This window comes from Amblyraja radiata, chromosome 29 (assembly GCF_010909765.2).
Source record: "Amblyraja radiata isolate CabotCenter1 chromosome 29, sAmbRad1.1.pri, whole genome shotgun sequence".
In the NCBI taxonomy this organism is placed as follows: Eukaryota; Metazoa; Chordata; class Chondrichthyes; order Rajiformes; family Rajidae; genus Amblyraja; species Amblyraja radiata.
In genome coordinates, this window is record NC_045984.1 from 31,571,302 (window position 1) to 31,590,659 (window position 19,358).

The window sequence follows — 19,358 nt, forward strand, 5'->3', positions numbered from 1 at the left end:
TTACTCCAGCACTCTGTGTCCAACTTTTATTTAAAGCAGCATCTGCAGTTTAAAGTAGCATTATACAGTTCAAAACTGTATGTCTTGCTTGTTGCCTCCATGTTATCAGGGCCATTGTTCAAGAATGACTTACAAACTTCGTATGTGATCCCTATCTTGGTCTCTTCAGTCTGATCCAGAGCATTTCAAAGCTCTCATTGTTTGTGTCCCTCTTCACATCTGGAATGTAGTGCAAATTTGCCCACAGGTGCCTGTCACACAGCTGCATACATTTTAGACTCTTTGATTTTCAGACATGCTTCTTAAGATTAAATGAGATCTATGGACTGTATTGAAGTGGAGGAATCGCCTATTAAGATGAAGAAATGTCTTTGTCTGGTGCACCCTAATATTCTCTTCAAACAGGAGAGAGATAGTCTGAAGAACAGTGAAACGTCACTCATTCCTTCTCTCTAGTGAAGCTGCCTGTCAGACTGAGTTAAGGGCCTGTCCCACTTAACGCAATTTTTTCAGCGGCTTGCCGGCACCCGTCATAGTCGCAGCAGGTTGCCGAAAATGTAAAAAATGTTGAAAATCCAGCAGCGACCAGAACAAGGTACGACTCTTTGGGCGTCACCCCGCGGTCGAGTAAGTGGGACGGGCTCTTTACTCCAGCATTTTGTGTCTCTTTGGTTTAAACCAGCATCTGCGGTTTCTTCCCACACTGGAGGGAGAGAGATTTTTCCACACCCAGTTTGTTCCTGGGGGAAGGGCAATAGTTAACTTGAATATAAAGGCAGTTTCTCAAGCAGGAAAGGCTCAAGATTGTCACAACAATGGGTAATTCAAGCATTACACCCTGAAAATCTGGCAGCAATTCCTACACTGGAGCAGCTTTCATTCTGCTTGACATTAATCATTAAATGGGTGGTAATTTGAAATTACTAGCTGTTCTTATCAGTGCTAAATGGGCGTTTTGCTTGTCTGCATGCACTAGATTTTATTTTAAGTATGTATGGCTGATAAAAGTTACTGTGACAATACTGTCACAAGATAAAAGGTGTCAGCTTTCAAATATTGGATTAATATATCCATACACTGGAGGGTTGTAAAAAGACGCACTGCTTTATTCTTAAAAAGGTGACTCAAACTTTCTGTCAGTTAGCCAGGTGTTTTTACAAACTACTGGCATTTAAAACTAAGCGTTGAGATGTATTGTGTTTATGTGAGTGACATTTTTCAAAAGGCTTGCTTTATTGGACTACTCATACAGTTGTATGGCCTTTCGATTTATGAAAGGCATGTGTTGTTGGACCAGGAATGAGTGGGTTAACATATGCTGGACGTTTGTCGGCACTGGGCCTGTACTCGCTGGAGTTTAGAAGAATGAGGGGGTGACCTCATTGAAACGTACCAAATAGTGAAAGACTTGGATAGAGTGGATGTGGAGAGGATGTTTCCACTAGTGGGAAAGTTTAGGTCTAGAGGTCATAGCCTCCAAATTAAAGGACGTTCCTTTAGGTAGAAGATGAGGAGGAATTTATTTTGTCAGATGGTGGTGAATCTGTGGAATCTTTGCCACAAAAGGCTGTAGAGGCTGTCAATGGATATTTTTAAGGCAGAGATAGATAGATTCCAGATTAGTATGGGTGTCGGGGATTAAGGGGAGAAGGCAGGAGAATGGGGTTAAGAGGGAGAGATGGATCAGCCATGGTTGAACGGCGGAGTAGACTTGATGGGCCGAATGGCCTAATTCTGTTCCTATCACCCGCTGAGTTTCTCCAGCATTTTTATCTACCTTCGATTTTTCCAGCATCTGCAGTTCCTCCTTTTATTTTGAACAGTGAAATATTATAAATATGCAGCAATATGCTTCACGGGCATCTTGGTACTGCAGATGCTTATGGGTTGAGAGTGGTGCATATTTTGTCAAATCAGAAGATAGCTTTGTAACTTGATGACACATATCCCCAAAAATAAAAGCCATCCAAGTGAAAATTTCCCAAATCAAATATTTGTAGATCTAGGAATTGCTGTCTGAGGAAGAGTCCCGACCCGAAATGTCCTCTGTCCTTTTCCTTCCCTAGGTGTCGCCTGACCAACCGGGTTCCTCCAGCGGTTTGCTTCTTAGCTCAAGCTTCCAGCATCTTACCTCTCTTTGAATTATCATACATCACATTCACACAGTTCATCGTGAAGAGTTCGTAATTTAGAGATACAGTGTGGAACCAGGCCCTTCAGCCCACTGGGTCGGCGCTGACCAACAATCACACACTAGTTCTATCCTACACAGGAGGGATAATTTACAGAAGCCGTTTAACCTACAAGCCTCTGTCTTTAGAGTTTGGAAGGAAACCGGAGCACCCGGAGAATACGCACACTCCGTACAGACAGCACCCAAGGTCAGGATTGAACCCAGGACTCGTGTGCGGTAAGGCAGCAGCTCTACCATTGCACCACTGCCGCCCAAGAGCTTGATGCCTTCAGAAGTATTGTTCCAAATAACTCCACAAAGTCCTACTGTTTTTCTTCCTAAATTAGTTCATCAAGCTCAGTGATCTCCAGTTGACCAAAGGAAGAAAATATCTGCTATTGTACCATGTCCTAAGGCAACTTGGGCTGTCCCGTCATGTTTTACAGTCAACAAAGTACTTTTAAAGGGGAGTCGCAGTAAAGCTTGTCTGAAAGAAGGATCCCGGCCACATCAAAGCTATGGCCAAGAAAGCACACCAAAGCTTCTACTTCCCTTGAAAGCTTAGGAAGTTTGGCATGTCCCCAAAATCTCCCACCAACTTCTACAGATGCGCCGTAGGAAGCATTTTATCGGGATGCATCACAGCATGGTTTGGGAACAGCTCCATCCAAGATCGCAGTAAATTGTGGATGCAGCCCAGACCATCAAGCAAACCAACCTCCCTTCCAATGATTCCATATCCACTTCACACTGCCTTGGCAAGGCCACCAGCATAATCAAGGACCAGTCTCGCCCTGGTCGTTTCCTCTCTCCTCTCCCATCAGGCAAGAAGTTTGAAAACACATTCCTCCAGATTTGGGGACGGTTTCTTCCCAGCTGTTGTGAGAAAACTGAACCTTCCTACCACCAGCTAGAGAGCACTCCTGACCTACCAGCATTGGATTTCTTTGAACTAGCTTAAATCTGACTACCTGGCACTAAATGTTGTATCCTTTATCTGTACTCTAAGGCCGGCTTGATTATAATCTTCTATAGTCTTTTCTTTGACTTGATAGCTCAATGTACATGACAATAGTAAGCTAAACTAGATCCGAATCGTCGCCTATCCATGTCCTCCAGAGATGCTGCCTGACCCGCTGCGTTACTCCAGCACTTTGTTCGACGCAAGATTACAGCATCTGCAGTTCCTCGAATCTCTTTGATAGAAGGCCCTTCCATGCCACCCAGTTCTTGTTTATCAGTGCCCTCTCTGTATTCACATCTTTTCCTGAGAACGGGATTTTCATGGGAAAAGTAGTGATTTTGCAAGGGGAAGGAGCCTGATCAAATATATTTTTTTACAAATTACAAATACTTTATCATGTTTCAATTTTATCCTTTAAAACAAAATAGAAAGGAGATGAGGAATTTCTTTAGTCAGAGAGTAGTGAATTTGTGGAATTCATTACAACAGACGGCTGTGGAAGCCAAGTCATTCGGTAGTTTTAAGGCGGAAGTTGACAGATTTTTGACTAGTAACAATCAAAGGCTTTTGTTTAAGAAGGAACGGCAGATGCTGGAAAATCGAAGGTAGACAAAAATGCTGGAGAAACTCAGTGGGTGCAGCAGCATCTATGGAGCGAAGGAAATAGGCAACGTTTCGGCCCAACAATCAAAGGCTATTGGGGAGAAGGCAGGAGAATGGGGTTGAGAGGGAAAGGTAGACCAGCCATGATTGAATGGCAGAGTAGACTCGTTAGGCCAAATGGCCTGATTCTGCTCCGATGACATGAACTTTTGCCTAAGGGCGATTCAGAAGAATTTTTGGCTAGGTAGCATCTGAGTACTTTCACATAATAATGAGAAAGAACAATCTGTGGGCTGAGCAATTTCTTATTTTGATATGAAGATTCATCAAAGAGTTTTTACAGTTAAATAAAGTAACGGACATGCATGATCACTTGGATTAAAGCCTCTGTTCTTCCCCTGGCACGTTGCAAATGTTTCCACTTTGAGTATCTCTATTATTTTGCTCGCTCGCTCCAAGTATTAGTCAAGCGAGCCTCTGAACTGTTTCCAATGCATTAACATATTTCTTTAAATAAGGAATTCATTACAGTGAAGATTATTCCAGATGTGATCTCAGCAGTGCCCTGTAATATAACCTCCAAATTTTTGTATTCAGTTCCCCTGAAAAATAAATGATAACATTCTGTTGATCACTTTTCTTGGCACATTGGGCTAAGTGTGGAAGAGAACAGAAAGTTCTTTCTCGTGACGATCTTCACGTCTTGGAATGGCCATCATTTGTTCCAAATCACTTCAAACTGAGTACAGGTTGAGACTTTTTTTCCAATCTCCTTTTACATTTGATTTACTGTAAGTGTATTACTGCATGGGAGCTCCACACATCGTTCTTGCAACTTGCGTCCAGTAGCTTATCATCCTTTAGATCCTGTTTAGTTTAGTCAGGTTTAGAGATACAGCATAGGAACAGGCCATTTGGCCCACCGAATCTGCAACAATAGACAATAGGTGCAGGAGTAGGCCACTCGGCCCTTCGAATCAGCACCACCATTCAATGTGATCATGGCTGATCATCCCCAATCAGTACCCCGTTCCTGCCTTCTCCCCATATCCCCTGACTCCGCTATCTTTAATAGCCATAACTAGCTCTCTCTTGAAAGTATCCAGAGAACCGGCTTCCACCTCCCTCTGAGGCAGATAATTCCACAGACTCACAACTCTCTGTGAGAAAAAGTGTTTCCTCGTCTCCGTTCTAAATGGCTTACCCCTTATTCTTAAACTGTGGCTCCTGGTTCTGGACTCCCCCAACATCTGGAACATGTTTCCTGCCCCTAGCGTGTCCAAACCCTTAATAATCTTATATGTTTCGATAAGATACCCACTCATCCTTCTAAACGCGAGTATACAAGCCCAGCCGCTCCTTTCTCTCAGCATATGACAGTCCCGCCATCCTGGGAATTAACCTTGTAAACCTACGCTGCACTCCCTCAATAGCAAGAATGTTCTTCCTCAAATTAGGGGACCAAATTAGGGGACGCAACGACCAGCGATCGCCCCCTACACTAGTTCTATCCTACACATTAGGGACAATTTACAGAAGCCAATTAACCTACAACCCTGCACATCTTTGGAGTGTGGGAGGAAACCTGAGCACTCGGAGAAAACCCACGTCACAGAGAGAATGCACAAACTCCGTACAGACAGCACCCTAGGTCAGGATCAAACCTGGGTTGCTGGTGCTGTAAGGCAGCAACTCGACCGCACTATATGCTGTCATGTTTTGTTTTGGAAGGAAACTACTTTGGCTTTTGGAAGCAGTTAAACGCTTGTATATATTGTAGAATTCATACCATCTTCCAAGGTGGAACTGACCTTACGAGGCAGATGAAAGGATGTTTCAAGTCATTCCGGGTTCTGGGATACCCAGCGGCATGAATATCGATTTCTCCAACTTCAAGTAACCCTTGCTTTCCCTCTCTCTCCATCCCTCCCCCATCCTAGTTCTCGGGCCAGTCTGACATTGTATGCTTCATAGTCACCTTCCCCTAGCTAACAATGGTCTATTCTACATCTTCCTTGAGCTTCGTCCCCTTTGATGCCTTGTTTTCACACCTTACCCTTCTTTATCTCTGTGTCTTCCTCTCCCCTGACTTGCAGTCTGAAGAAGGGTCTCGGACCGAAATAGCACCTATTCCTTCTATCCAGAGATGCTGCCTGTCCCACTGAGTTACTCCAGCATTTATTTATCTTCCAGGTTCTGGGAGTATGTTGATCAAGTCTGTTAAGCAAAGCTGTGGAGCATAGCTGGTAGAGCTGCTGCCAGACACCCAGATTTCATCCTGACCTCGGGTGCTGTTTGTATGGAGTTTGCTCTTTTACTGTGTGCTCCAGTTCTACTCCCTCATGCCAAAGAGGTGCAGGTTTGTAGGTCATTTGCCCCGAATGTGTAGGGAGTGGATGTGAAAGTGGGATAAATAGAACTAGTGTGAACAGGTAATTTGTAGTCTGAATCATAGTCATACAGCATGGAAACAGGCCCTTCAGCTCAACTTGCCCATGCCGACCAAGATGCCCCATCCACAGTAGTCGCACCTTCCCGCATTTGGCCCATATCCCTGTAACCCTCCCTTATCTTGGTGAGCCGCAGGGCCTGTTTTCATTGTATCTCTAAACTAAATACGTATTAATCCTTGCCATTTAGCTTTAACAGCCACATTCAATGGCGTTGCTAATATTAATGATTTGACCATCTGACCATTGTCCATCTGCAATTCCAGTGGGTTGCAGAGGATGCCACGTGACAAGGAGGATGTATATATTATCTAGGATCAGTTTGGCCTCATAACCTGCAACCACTACAAACAATCACACACACGGTGTTGCAGTAAATCAGCAGGTCAGGCAGCATCTCTGGAGAGAAGGAATGGGTGATGTTTCGGGTCGAGGCCCTTCTTCAGACTGGCCTAGTCTGTAGAAGGGTCTTGACCCGAAATGTCTCCTATCCTTATTCTTCAGAGATACTGCCTGGCCCGCTGAGTTACTCCAGCACTTTCTGTCTATCTTTGGTATAAACCAGCATCTCCAGTTCTTTGTTTAGACTAGAATCATATTTTTTTCTCCCCCAGACACATCTGGGTTTTGGGTTTTATGATATAGCCATTAAGAAAATGGTGCCTTGTTTATTTAAGATGCAACACCATGGGAACATGTTAATATGTATGTAGGACATATTTATTATCCACATTATTTCCCCAGATCTTGTCAACGCAGCGTGATTCTTTTCCCCCTCACTGGGATCGGTGAGGATGAAGTGTCCTTTCCATTTGCTTTGGCTACAAGCCTGGGCAGTTAATTGGAAACATAGACTTGCCCAGCGTCTGCATTCCCCGAGTAGAAACAAAAAACTGCAGCTGCTGGTTAATATGCAAAAGGACACAAAGTGCTGGAGTAACTCGGCAGATCAGGCAGCATCCCTCCAGCATTCTATTCCATGGATGCTGCCTGATATGCTGAATTACTCAGTTCAGTTTGGTTTATTGTCACGTGTACCAAGGTACAGTGAAAAGCTTTTGTTGGCTGCTAACCAGTCAGCAGAAAGACAATACATGATTACACACCAGACAATTTACAGTGTATAGATACAGGATAAGTGAATAACGTTTAGTGCAAGGTAAAGCCAGCAAAGTCCGATCAAGGATAGTCCGAGGGTCACCAAAGAGGTAGTTCAGTACTGCTCTCTGGTTGTGGTTCGGATGGTTCAGTTGCCTGATCAACTGCTGGATTACCCTGAGCGCACTATGTGTCCTTGTCTGAATTCTCCTCTCGCCCTAATGGACTGAGTTGAGATCTGCCGCCAAGGATATGCCTGGTCAGCCACTGCAGGAAATGCATCCACAGATGAAACACTCCCCTCTCCAAACTGGTCAGCGACAAAGCCGCACCATCATCTCCCACAGATGGACGGATACCAACACTGGTCAACCAAGCCAAGGGTGATTAGGGATGAAGATCAGTTGAATATTCGAGAAGATTCCAAATGGGGACAACATCAATTTTGCAACCATGATTGTATTAACATTATATCAGTATTTTATCAAATTTTAGGAGCTCATTAACCTTCAATTAAGGTTATCATCGTGAGCATTGTACTACAAGCTCTGATATTTTGCTCTTAAACTCATTTGTCTTTTGGAGACATCTCATTAGCATCTAGGATTCTGTATTTCAAAGTGTTCCCATCACACAGTCTCCAACTGAAGCGAAATTTGTGGTTATGTTGTTTCCTTTCCGATCTCTTATCTACAGTGAACAGCTCTTTTTCCCAGAACTAAACCTGGGGACCTCTGGTCTCTTCACCACTCTGTTCCATCTTCAGATAAGCAACCTCCCTGACATTGCACCCTTTAAGATAGCTTGCCTCACTCAACTCGCTCTCCGCAAACCTCAATGTCTAAATAGCTCTGAGGAAATGACTTAAATTTCCCAAAACCCTTGTAAACTGTGCCTGCTGAGCATTTAAAAAAATCTAAATCTAATTACCCTCTTAAAGGATTGCAGTGGCTTTTTCATGATCTATAAACATGTAGCACTCGTGCTAATTGAATCATAAGATTGTGGGTTCAAGTTCCATTCGGGGAGCTAGAGCGGGCACTGAAGCATTAATGGAGTACTGCACTTTTACTGGTACTGTCCTTTAGTGTAAGTAAACATAGAAACATAGAAAATAGGTGCAGGAGTAGGCCATTCGGCCCTTCGAGCCTGCACCGCCATTCAATATGATCAAGGCTAATCATCCAACTCAGTATCCTGTACCTGCCTTCTCTCCATACCCCCTGATCCCTTTAGCCACAAGGGCCACATCTAACTCCCTCTTAAATATAGCCAATGAACTGGCCTCAACTACCTTCTGTGGCAGAGAATTCCAGAGATTCACCACTCTCTGTGTGAAAAATGTTTTCCTCATCTCGGTCCTAAAAGATTTCCTATTATCCTTAAACTGTGACCCCTTGTTCTGGACTTCCCCAACATCGGGAACAATCTTCCTGCATCTAGCCTATCCAACCCCTTAAGAATTTTGTAAGTTTCTATAAGATCCCCCCTCAATCTTCTAAATTCTAGCGAGTACAAACCGAGTCTATCCAGTCTTTCTTCATATGAAAGTCCTGACATCCCAGGATCCCAAGTAATAGTAAAAAGGGCCAGGCTGCCCTTTCAGATAGATGTACAAGATCCTTGGGAATTATTTTGAAGAGGAGCAGGACATTTATTGCTGGTACCTGTTTATAGGAGTAGAATTAGGACGTCCAACCCATCAAGTCTACTCTGCCATTCAATCATGGCTGATCTATCTCTCCCTCCGAACCCCATTCTCCTGCCTTCTCCCCATAGCCTCTGACACCTGTACTAATCAAGAATCTATCTATCTCTGCCTTAAAAATATCCATTGACTTGGCCTCCACAGCCTTGTGTGGCAAAGAATTCCACAGATTCACCACCCCTGAGAAAGCAATTCCTCCTCATATCCTTCCTAAAGGAACATCCTTTAATTCTGAGGCTATAACCTCTAGTCCTAGACTCTCACACCAGTGGAAACATCCTCTCCACATCCACTCTATCCAAGCCTTTCACTGTTTGGTATGTGCCTCATTCTTCTAAACTCCAGCGAGTACAGGCCCAGTGCTGTCAAACGCTCATCATATGTTAACCCACTCATTCTTGGGATCATTCTGTGATCATGTAACTGCCTCATCATTGATGATATTGCCACCAATTCTTGCCCCTTAATGAAATGTTAAAAATAAACTATTTCCATCAGGGGCCAACGACCTTTTTCCTTTTGCTTTGTGATCATTTGCTTTTGGCCCCCCTTCTTGTAAACTGCAATTTGATGGTTTATTTCTTCTCCAAATTGCAGAAACAACTATATATTGTGAGTAGCCTGTGTCTGAATTGCAGCTTAATTTTAAATCATTTGTATCTTTCCCTTTCTCCTCTTCCCCCCCCCCCCCCCAAATCCTGCTGTCAATACAGCTGTTTAAAAGCTCCATGAATAAAAACGTACCCAAACGTACTGTGATATTGCCAATTCAGTGTGGTGCTGTTGTGACACTGATCATAATCTGTCGGTGTCAGTTATGCCGTTGCCTGACTAAACCGTTCTGTCACATTGTAAAGATCTTCTACTGTTAAGGAAGAGCAAATAGTGCAAAGAGCTTAATTTAGCTTGTGGTTCTTTTAGCAAGTTGGGCACTCTTTTGAGACAGAATAGTCACGGTTAGATGCATTTTCTAAGTAAGAAATTAAAGGCTTTATCTCCACGATGCTTCCATTTTGCAATGCGTAGTTCTCCTCTTGGCACTCTTGGCATGCAACAGGGTGTAATTGGGGTAAAATGTGAGGTGGCAGCATTGACTGGTCTATTTTGTTTTGGATATAATATAAGGTTATGGGATTGTGTTGGTATTTTGTTACCTCTGTTTGAGAAGCCCAATAAAGTTATTTTAATTGATTGATAATGCAAGATGGCACCGAGGCCAGGTGACTGGTTCCAGAAGTGGATCTGCTATCATTCGTTGCAATCGCTCCACTCTTTTAAATCTTTATTTATTCCAATCTTGGTCTGAAGAAGGGTCTCGAACCAAGACGCCACCCATTCCTTCTCTCCAGAGATGCTACCTGTCCCGCTTGAGTTACGCCAGCATTTTGTGTCTTATCTTCTGTATCTGTACAATGTGGACAGCCTGACTGTAATTGTGTATAGTCTTATTGCTGACTGGATGGCATGCAACAAAAATGCTTTTCACTGTACCTCTGTACATGTGACAATAACCTAACTAACTAAACTGTGTTACTGGCAGCAACTCATACTGTTAGATTGGAAATCTCAAACAGGGAAGAGCTCCGACGTCCAATGTGACTAATTCAGTTCAGTAGGCACAAAAAACTGCAAATAATGACAGAGTGTTGGAGTAACTCAGCGGGTCAGGCATCATCTCTGGAGGACATGGATAGGTGGCATTTCGGATCGGGACCTTTCTCTCAGTGTGGCTGCCCTCAAAACTTAATTTCATGTTCATGAATCATAGGAGCAGAATTATTAGGCTATTCGGCCCATCAAGTCTACTCTGCCATTCTATTATGGCTGATTTATCTTTCCCACTCAACCCCATTCTCCTGCCTTCTCCTCAATAACCTTTGACATCGTTACTAATCAAATTGGACAACATTCTGTGCATAACACAAGATTACTTAAATGGACGGGTGTTGAAAAATGAATCATTTAAAGGCCGTTACCAGAATCTCCTGGAGTTTATCTAATTAGGTTCATGAAGAATGGGTGTGAGGTGACTTTTTCTGGGGTATCTCTGCTGAAACAGATTACTTTTCCCACAGATATTGTCAATATTGTATTTTGATGGTTCAGTGGGACTTTTATTGTCACGTGTACCGAGGTGTAGTGAAATGATATTTTGCATACAGTTCAGTTAAAGTATATTATAGATAGGCACATCTTGGATTCAGTATTACTGCACAGGAGTACAAGCGTGCCAGGTTTTGGCACCATTTTCAAGTCCCAATTTGTTATAAGTGCAGAGTTCTTAACCTGGCTATGAAGATCTGTTGTCCTGGCGGCGTTGCAGGGTCGGTTCTGTGCAGCTGCATGTTACGTGCGGTCCACGCGCTCCGCCCAGCCAAGCTCCAGGCTGCTGCAGGGCCTCCAGCAGCCCACTCCACCCTCGAGAGTGCGGCACTAATTGATCATGAATTCCGTACCACAAACTCACACCACTTGCTTTCATACAACTTGGGAATGATGATGGAAGCTCGGAAGGGAAAGAAGCCCTGGAGATCAGTGAATGAACAAGAACAGTAACTGGAGCTGAAGTTTTATCCAGAGTTCAAAGATCCATATTGTTAGCTCGATGCAGTCAAATTATTGTACAATACTGAAGAGAGGACATTGTTCACAGGGATGGTGCCAGAAATACTTTATAAGCAACTGAATTCATGTGCCCATTTTCTTGCTTTCTTTAATAAAAAGGCCTTCAGTTGATGTTCTACTCTTTCCATTCTATGTTTACTAACAACTTCACATTTGTTTCTTCTAATGTAGTTTGTAAGGAGCCGCCTTATAAAGTAGAGGAGTCTGGATACGCTGGATTTATTATGCCAATTGATGTCTACTTCAAGAACAAGGTACCTCTGATGCTTACGTTAAACTTAAAATGTTATTGACTAATTTAAAAAGTGGGTGATAAAACAGCAGAGTGACTCTTTAATACTGACTGGTGATGTCCACTGCTCTCTCTCTCGATTTCCTTCATCTCCTAAAAGTAACATCAAGAACATTTGCATATATTACCTCTTCAGCTGCCGACTGACAGGCGGTACGGTGGCGCAGCGGTGGAGTTGCTGCCTTACAGCGCCAAAGATCCGGGTTTGATCCTGGCTACGGGGGCTAACCTATACGGAGTTTGTACGTTCTCACTGTGACCTGCATGGGTTTTCTCAGAGAACTTTGTTTTCCTCCCACTCTCCAAAGACGTACAGGGTTGTAGGTTAATTGGCTTGATATAATCTAAAAGTTTTCCCTAGAGTAGGATAGTGTTAATGTGCGGGGATCAGTAGTCGATGTGGACTCGATGGGCCGAAGGGCCTGCTTCCATGCTGTATCTCTTAACTCCTTCCTACACGGTTTAACGCTGTATCTCTAATTCCTTCCTAAACTAAACTCCTTCCTACACGGTTTAAACTAAAATAATGTTCTGTATATTAAGAGATATATTTTATTTTTATTTTCCTCAGAACTCTAGAGAATCTGTTATAGTTGAGGGGAGAGAGGTAGGCGGAACATCACTGTTGGCTATGAAGTTTAGGTGATGATATTACTGGAGTCAGGCTCACTCTAGTGCAGCCTAATATCCACTGACAGATCCTAAAACTGCTCACTGTGTAGAGGAAGAACCAGACTTCCCTATAAATGACCACAGCATTGATTCCCATCATTGCTATACCTCGGATGAGAAGTGATGTATTGGGGCGGCACAGTGGCACAGCGGGTAGAGCTGCTGCCTTACAGCACCAGAGAACCAGGTTCCAACCTGACCTCGAGTGCTGTCTGTGTGAAATTTGCATGTTCTCTATGTGACCGCGCGGGTTTTCTCTGGATGCTCCAGTTTCCTCCCACATCCCATAGGCGTTGCGTATAGGTTTGGAGGCTAATTGGCCTCTGTAGATACTGCCGCAGACGTGTAAGGAGTGGATGGGGAAAGTGGGATGGCATAGAACTAGTATGGAAACAGAACTGCAGATGCTGAATAATACACAAAAGGACACAAGATTCTGGAGTAACTTGGGTTGGGACAAGTGTCTGAAGAAGGGTCATAAGATCATAAGTGTTAAGAACAGAATGAGGCCATTCGGCGCATCGTCTATTCCGCCATTCAATCATGGCTGATCTTTCTCTACTTCCTAACCCCATTCTCCTGCCTTCTCCTGCCTTCTCCCCATAACCTCTGACAACTGTGCTAAGTAAGAATCCATCTGTCTCGTCCTTAAATATACTCACTGACTTGGCCTCCACAGCCTTCTACGGCAAAGAATGCCACAGATTCACCACCCTCTGACTAAAGAGGGTTTTGGGCCCTATCCCAAAATATCACCTATCCTTTTTCTACTGAGATGCTGCCTGATCCGCCGAGTTACTCAAGCATTTTGTGCGTTCCTATTTGATACTCCACCTTAGCTCCTACACCATCCTCACAGATGAAGGAAACTGCGCATATCCCCACACTCTTATAGCTCTGTGCACATTCGAGCTACACATTCTAAAGTCCAGTGACAGAGGTAAAACCCATAAGAGTCCTAATTATTTTAGGTGAGATTGTATCCATGGACAGGCTTAGTTGACGGCATTGAGGATCCAAAGACATTTTCAAATTGTCAGTTGATCTACTCTTGCTCCAAATTCATTTGTTTTTAAGTACCTGTGTAACTGTTGTACAAAAACGACAAAATTACATTAAGATAAAGAGACTTTTCAAGTCTGAAGAAGGGTCTCGACCTGAAACGTCAACCATTCCTTCTCTCCAGAGATGCTGCCTGTCCCTCGGAGTTACTCCAGCATTTTGTGTCTACCTCAGACTTTTCAATTGTCAGGTTAGATTTACTGTAATGTAAATTGACGGCTTGATTGTAATCTTAAATTCATAAGTTTTAGGAGCATTCGGCCCATCAAGTCTATTCCTGGCTGATCTATCTTTCCCTCTCAACCCCATTCTCCCGCCATATTCTCATAATCTCTGACACCTGTACGTAATCTTGTATAGTCTTTTAGTTGACTGGATAACATGCAACAAAAAAGCTTTTCACCGTACCTCGGTACACGTGACACTACACTGAACTAAACAAAACTATTTTTGAATTTTAGAAGAACAAAAAAATTGCAGAGGTGATCTGAAACCTCTGCCTCCACCAAATCTGCCTGACCTACATTTTCTATTCCAATATTCAAATTTTGGAAGATATTTAACTTCTGAATTCTGCCCTTTGAATTTTGGAGAAGGGGTTGGGAGGTAGTGTCGGAGGATGGTGGACATAGCACCACCCGGTGGTCAGAGCCAGATTTGTTTAAATGAAAAACTCCAGAGGCTGAAAATCAGAAGTAATAGAAAATGCAGAAAACACTCAGCAGGTCAGGAAACGTTTGGAAAGGAACACAATTAATGGTTCCAGTTGAAGGTCCTGCATCAGAGGTGACAAAGAGAGCTAGAAAACAAGTTAGACACGCTCGAGGCAGGAAACATGTTCCCGATGTTGGGGGAGTCCAGAACCAGGGGCCGCAGTTTAAGAATAAGGGGTAAGCCATTTGGAACGGAGATAAAGAAACACTTTTTCACACAGAGAGTTGTGAGTGTGGAATTCTCTGCCTCAGAGGTCAGTGGAGGTCGGTTCTCTGGATGCTTTCACGGGAGAGCTAGTTAAAGTTAGCGGAGTCAAGGGATACGGGGAGAAGGCAGGAACGGGGTACTGATTGGGGATGATCAGCCATGATCACATTCGCTGGCTCGAAGGGCCGAATGGCCTACTCCTGTACCTATTGTCTATTGTCTATAGTTTCAAGTTACAGAGAGGTGAGGAAGGACGGAGACTCAAGAGACAGCAGAGTCTGTAATCTTGAGTAAAGGACAAAGTATTGGAGGAACTCAGCAGGCCAGCCAGCATCTGCAGAGGGAAAAGGACGAGGTGACCTGAAGCATCAGTTGTCCTTTTTCCTTCACCGGTGCTGCTTCGTCTGTTGCGTGTTCCCAGCATTTTGGTTTTTGAGGAAAGATGCAAGAGGAAATATGTGGAATTCATTGCCACAGAAGGCTGTGGAGGCCATGTCAGTTGATATTTTTAAGACATAGATAGATTCTTGATTAGTACGGGTGTCAGAGGTTATGGGGAGAAGGCAGGAGAACGGGGTTAGGAGGGAGGGAGAGATCAGCCATGATTGAATGGTGGAGTAAACTGAATGGCCTAATTCTACTCTTATTCCTGATGACCTTGTTGTACAAAGGTCTACCTCTGAGCACTTGGAGAAACTTATCAAAGGGTTAGTGAGATGAGCGTTGGGATGAGCAAAAATGATCAGAAGCCATGAGATAAGGGGAGAGAGAGAGAATACCAAGGCCCATGAGAAGTGCTAAGTGCAGGGCTTTAGGACCTGCTAATGGAAACGGGAAGAACCGAGCTGATGTCACTAATGGATGACCATCAGATGCAATATGCTAGATTAGAAGAAGTGTTATTTTCAGGTTTTTCTATTTTTGATATGGAAGTAGAAGTTCAATGCTACAGCTGGTAGAACTGCTGCCTGATCGCTCCGGGGACCTATGGTTCCACTTTATGTGGAGAGGATGTTTCCACTAGTGGGGGAGTCTAGGACCAGAGGTCATTGCCTCAGAATTAAGGGACGTTCCTTTAAGCAGGAGATGAGGAAAATTTCCTTTAATCAGGGGGTGGTGAGTCTGTGGAAATCTTTGCCACAGAAGGCTGTGGAGGCCAAGTCAATGGGTATTTTTAAGACTGAGATAGATAGATTCTTGATTAGTACGGGTGTCGGGTTATGGGGAGAAGGCAGGAGAATGGGGTTAGGAGGGAGAGATCGATCACCCATGATTGAATGGCGGAGTGGACTTGATGGGCTGAATGGCCTAATTCTGCTCCTATCACATGACCTTATGCCCTCTTTAGTCATGAAGACTGGAGAAAAGCCAATGTTGTTCCTTTGTCTAAAGAGGGCATCGGGGAAACCAGAAGATTGTAGGCCTTGCGGCACTGGTTGGGCAATAGTTGGAGAGGGATTGTTGGGGAAAGGATGTGCTTGCTTTTCGAAAAGTATGGAGTTATGAGAGATGGTCAGCGTAGCTTCATCTTGGGGTGATCCTGGTTCTCATATTTGATTGGAGATACAAGAAACTGCAGACACTTGAAATCTTGAGCATAAAAACAAAAGATTGGAGGGTAGGCACAAAATGCTGGGGCGACTCAGCAGGTCAGGCAGCATCTCTGGAGAAAGGGAATAGGTGACGTTTCCAGCATTTTGTGTCTATCTTCGGTGTAAACCAGCATCTGCAGTTCCTTCCTACACAAAAGGTTGGAGGAATTCACTGGGTCAGGCGGCATCTGTGCAGAGAATAAGCAGACAGTCTTTCTGAAGAAGGGTCCTGACCCAACATGTCTGATCTGCTGAGTTCCTCCGGCCTTTTGTCACATTTTGTTCACAAATTTGATTGTTTTTGTTTAAGGAAGTGATAAAGACGATTGAAGAGAGTAGGAACAGTGGATAGACACAAAATGCTGGAGTAACTCAGCGGGACAGGCAGCATCTCCAGAGATGCTGCCTGTCCCGCTGAGTTACTCCAGCATTTTGTGTCCTCGGTTTAAACCAGCATCTGCTGTTCCTTCCCAGACAGGAACTGTCAATGTTGTCAACATGCACTTTAGTAAAGCATTTGATAATGCTCCTCATGGTAGGTTGGTCCAGATGATTACATGCACATTTCCCCATTGTCCTTGCTTAGCAAGAATCTATTTGATATTTTAATCTCTTAGTTTGAATTTTTTGTTTTAGTGCAACGATTAAAACCGCATGTTGTAAAACTTAAAAGTTAAAGTGAGTTCATATTTGAATAGGTTTGAAATTAAAAAAGTTTTTTTTTGGTCAGGAAGAACCGAAGAAAGTCTGTTTCACGTATGATTTGTTCCTAAACCTGGAAGGAAACCCACCCGTGAATCACCTACGCTGTGAGAAGCTCACCTTTAACAACCCAACCAAGGAGTTTCGGCGCAAGCTCGTCAAGGCAGGAGGGGTAGGTTCCTGCTGTTGTTGCTCGCCTTCTCTTGACTCTTTCTTCACAGTCCTGGTAATGGACGCCACTGTGGCGCAGCGGTAGAGTTGCTGCCTCACAGCGCCAGACATCCCGGTTCGATCCTGACTATGGGTGCTGTCTGTACGGAGTTTGTACGTTCTCCCCGTGACCTGCGTGGGTTTTCTCCGAGATCTTCGGTTTCCTCCCACACTCCGAGACGTGCAGGTTTGTAAGTTAATTGGATTGGTATAAGTGTAAATTGTCCCTAGTGTGTGTAGGATACTGTTAATGTACGGGGATCGCTGGTCGGTGCAGACTTGGTAGGCCGGAGTGGGCCTGTTGGGATGTGGGAGGAAACCCACGCGGTCACAGGGAGAATGTCCAAACTCCATCCAGACAGCACCCGTAGTCAGGATCGAACCCGGGTCTCTGATTGGTTTAGAGGGATAAGGGCCAAGTGCGGACAGGTGGGACTAGTGTAGATGAGACATGATGGTCGGCGTGGGCCGAAGGGCCTGTTTCCACACTGTATAACTCTATGACACTATGAATCTAATTAACTTCAGTGCTTATGGCGTGATGGAGTGCTTCAAAAGAACTTTCCTTTCTTGAAGCAGTGTCCAGCACTTAGGATAATTCAGCTGTTATCAAATGAACTACCTCTTTGGTGACCCTCGGACTATCCTTGATCGGACTTGCTGAATTTATCTTGCACTAAACATTATTCCCTCATCATGTAACTACACTGTAAATGGCATGATCGTAATCATGTATTGTCTTTCTGCTGACTTGGATAGCACGCAACAAAAGCTTTTCACTGTACCTCGGTACACATGACAATAAACTAAACTGAAGTGGAGGAGGCAGGGTGGGTGCCCTGGATGTTGAGAAGTACCAAGAGGAAAATGAAAAGTGGCAAGAGTTATTGATGGCCTTGAGAAATTATATATTTGCAGAACACATGCATCAGAATATAGACACAAAATGATGGAGTAACTCAGCGGTTCAGGCAGAATCTCTGGAGAAAAGGAATAGGTGATGTTTCGGGTCGAAACCCTTCTTCAGATGAGAGTCAGCGGAGAGGGAAACTAGAGATATGAAAACGTAGAAAGAACAAAAGAAAGAAATGTGTGAAAAGAACAAATCAAGGCATCGGAATGTCATGTATTTTAGCAGCATTGTCCAATGTGGAAGAAAAGTTCACGTTATTAGAACATAGAATAGTACAGCACGGGAATGAGCTTATTGGCCCATAATGTTTGTGCTGAACATGTCACAGAGTTAAACGATCTCATCTGCCTGTACATGATCCATATCCCTCTAGTCCCTTGCACTTCCATGTTCTAAAAGCCTCTTCAGCATCACTCTTGCATCTAGTTGTGAAGCATGCTTGTATGCTAAGGCAGACAGTCATGTCAGGCGCAAGAGAATAGTTGGATTACTGCTCAAAACCAACCTAGAGTTAAAACCAAAGCCATTATGTTTTTTAGGTTTAATCTTTGCAGTCGGAAAACAACTGGAATAGGAATATGTTCATGTTTAAGTTCAGGCCAACGTTCCTTTCAATATGTGTATGATTTGCAGATAGTTCCACCCAATAAAATCATTCTTTAAAACGTTAGCAGTGGAAGGGCGGCCGAGACCCGGGTTCGATTCTTGACTACGGGTGCTGTCTGTATGGAGTTTGTACGTTCTCCCTGTGATCGCGTGGGTTTTCTCCGGGTGCTCCGGTTTCCTCCCACACTCCTCTGCCCAACTGATGCCAACATGAAGTTAGAAGCAGGCAGTACACTGATAATTGCACAGTATTTAGTTTCATTCTGAGCACTTCAGAAAGTGTAACACGGCCAAGACGTGTAGGTTAATTGGCTTCTGTAAAATTGTAAATTGTCCCCAGTGTGTAGGATAGTGCTAGTGTACGGGGTGATTGCTCGTCAGCGCGGACTCGATGGGCTGAAGGGCCTGTATCTCTCAAGTAAAGTCTGGAGACAAGGAACGGCAGATGCTGGTTTATAACTGCAAAGAAGATGCTGGTTTACTGAACAAGTCTGCAGGCATTACATTAGTTTATTCTTCTAGGTTATGGTGATGCCTGAAGGGACTGACACAACTTCGAGGCCAAGCCCGGACTACCCCATGCTACCCACAATTCCACTGTCTGCATTCTCCGATCCAAAGAAAAGCAAGCCATCACATGGCTCTAAGGTCAGTAATAGAACTCTTGATCTGATTCTCTCTAATCGAGTCAGATTAGAATAATGGGACTCTAATCTGAATCCTTAAGGGCCTGCCCTACTTACGATTTTTTCGGCGACTTGCCGGCA

At 43.9% G+C, this 19,358-nt stretch overlaps 1 protein-coding gene across 3 annotated transcripts in view; it reads left to right on the top strand.

The window, feature by feature from the left end:
• Window positions 1-19,358, top strand: part of mllt1 (MLLT1 super elongation complex subunit) — an 80,258-nt gene that overhangs the window by 43,707 nt on the left and 17,193 nt on the right. For all 3 annotated transcript variants that reach the window (XM_033047180.1, XM_033047181.1, XM_033047182.1), the window contains 3 exons: window positions 11,793-11,875; window positions 16,891-17,034; window positions 19,114-19,239. In XM_033047180.1, the coding sequence (XP_032903071.1) occupies window positions 11,793-11,875; window positions 16,891-17,034; window positions 19,114-19,239 (353 nt within the window). The remainder of the gene's footprint in view (window positions 1-11,792; window positions 11,876-16,890; window positions 17,035-19,113; window positions 19,240-19,358) is intronic.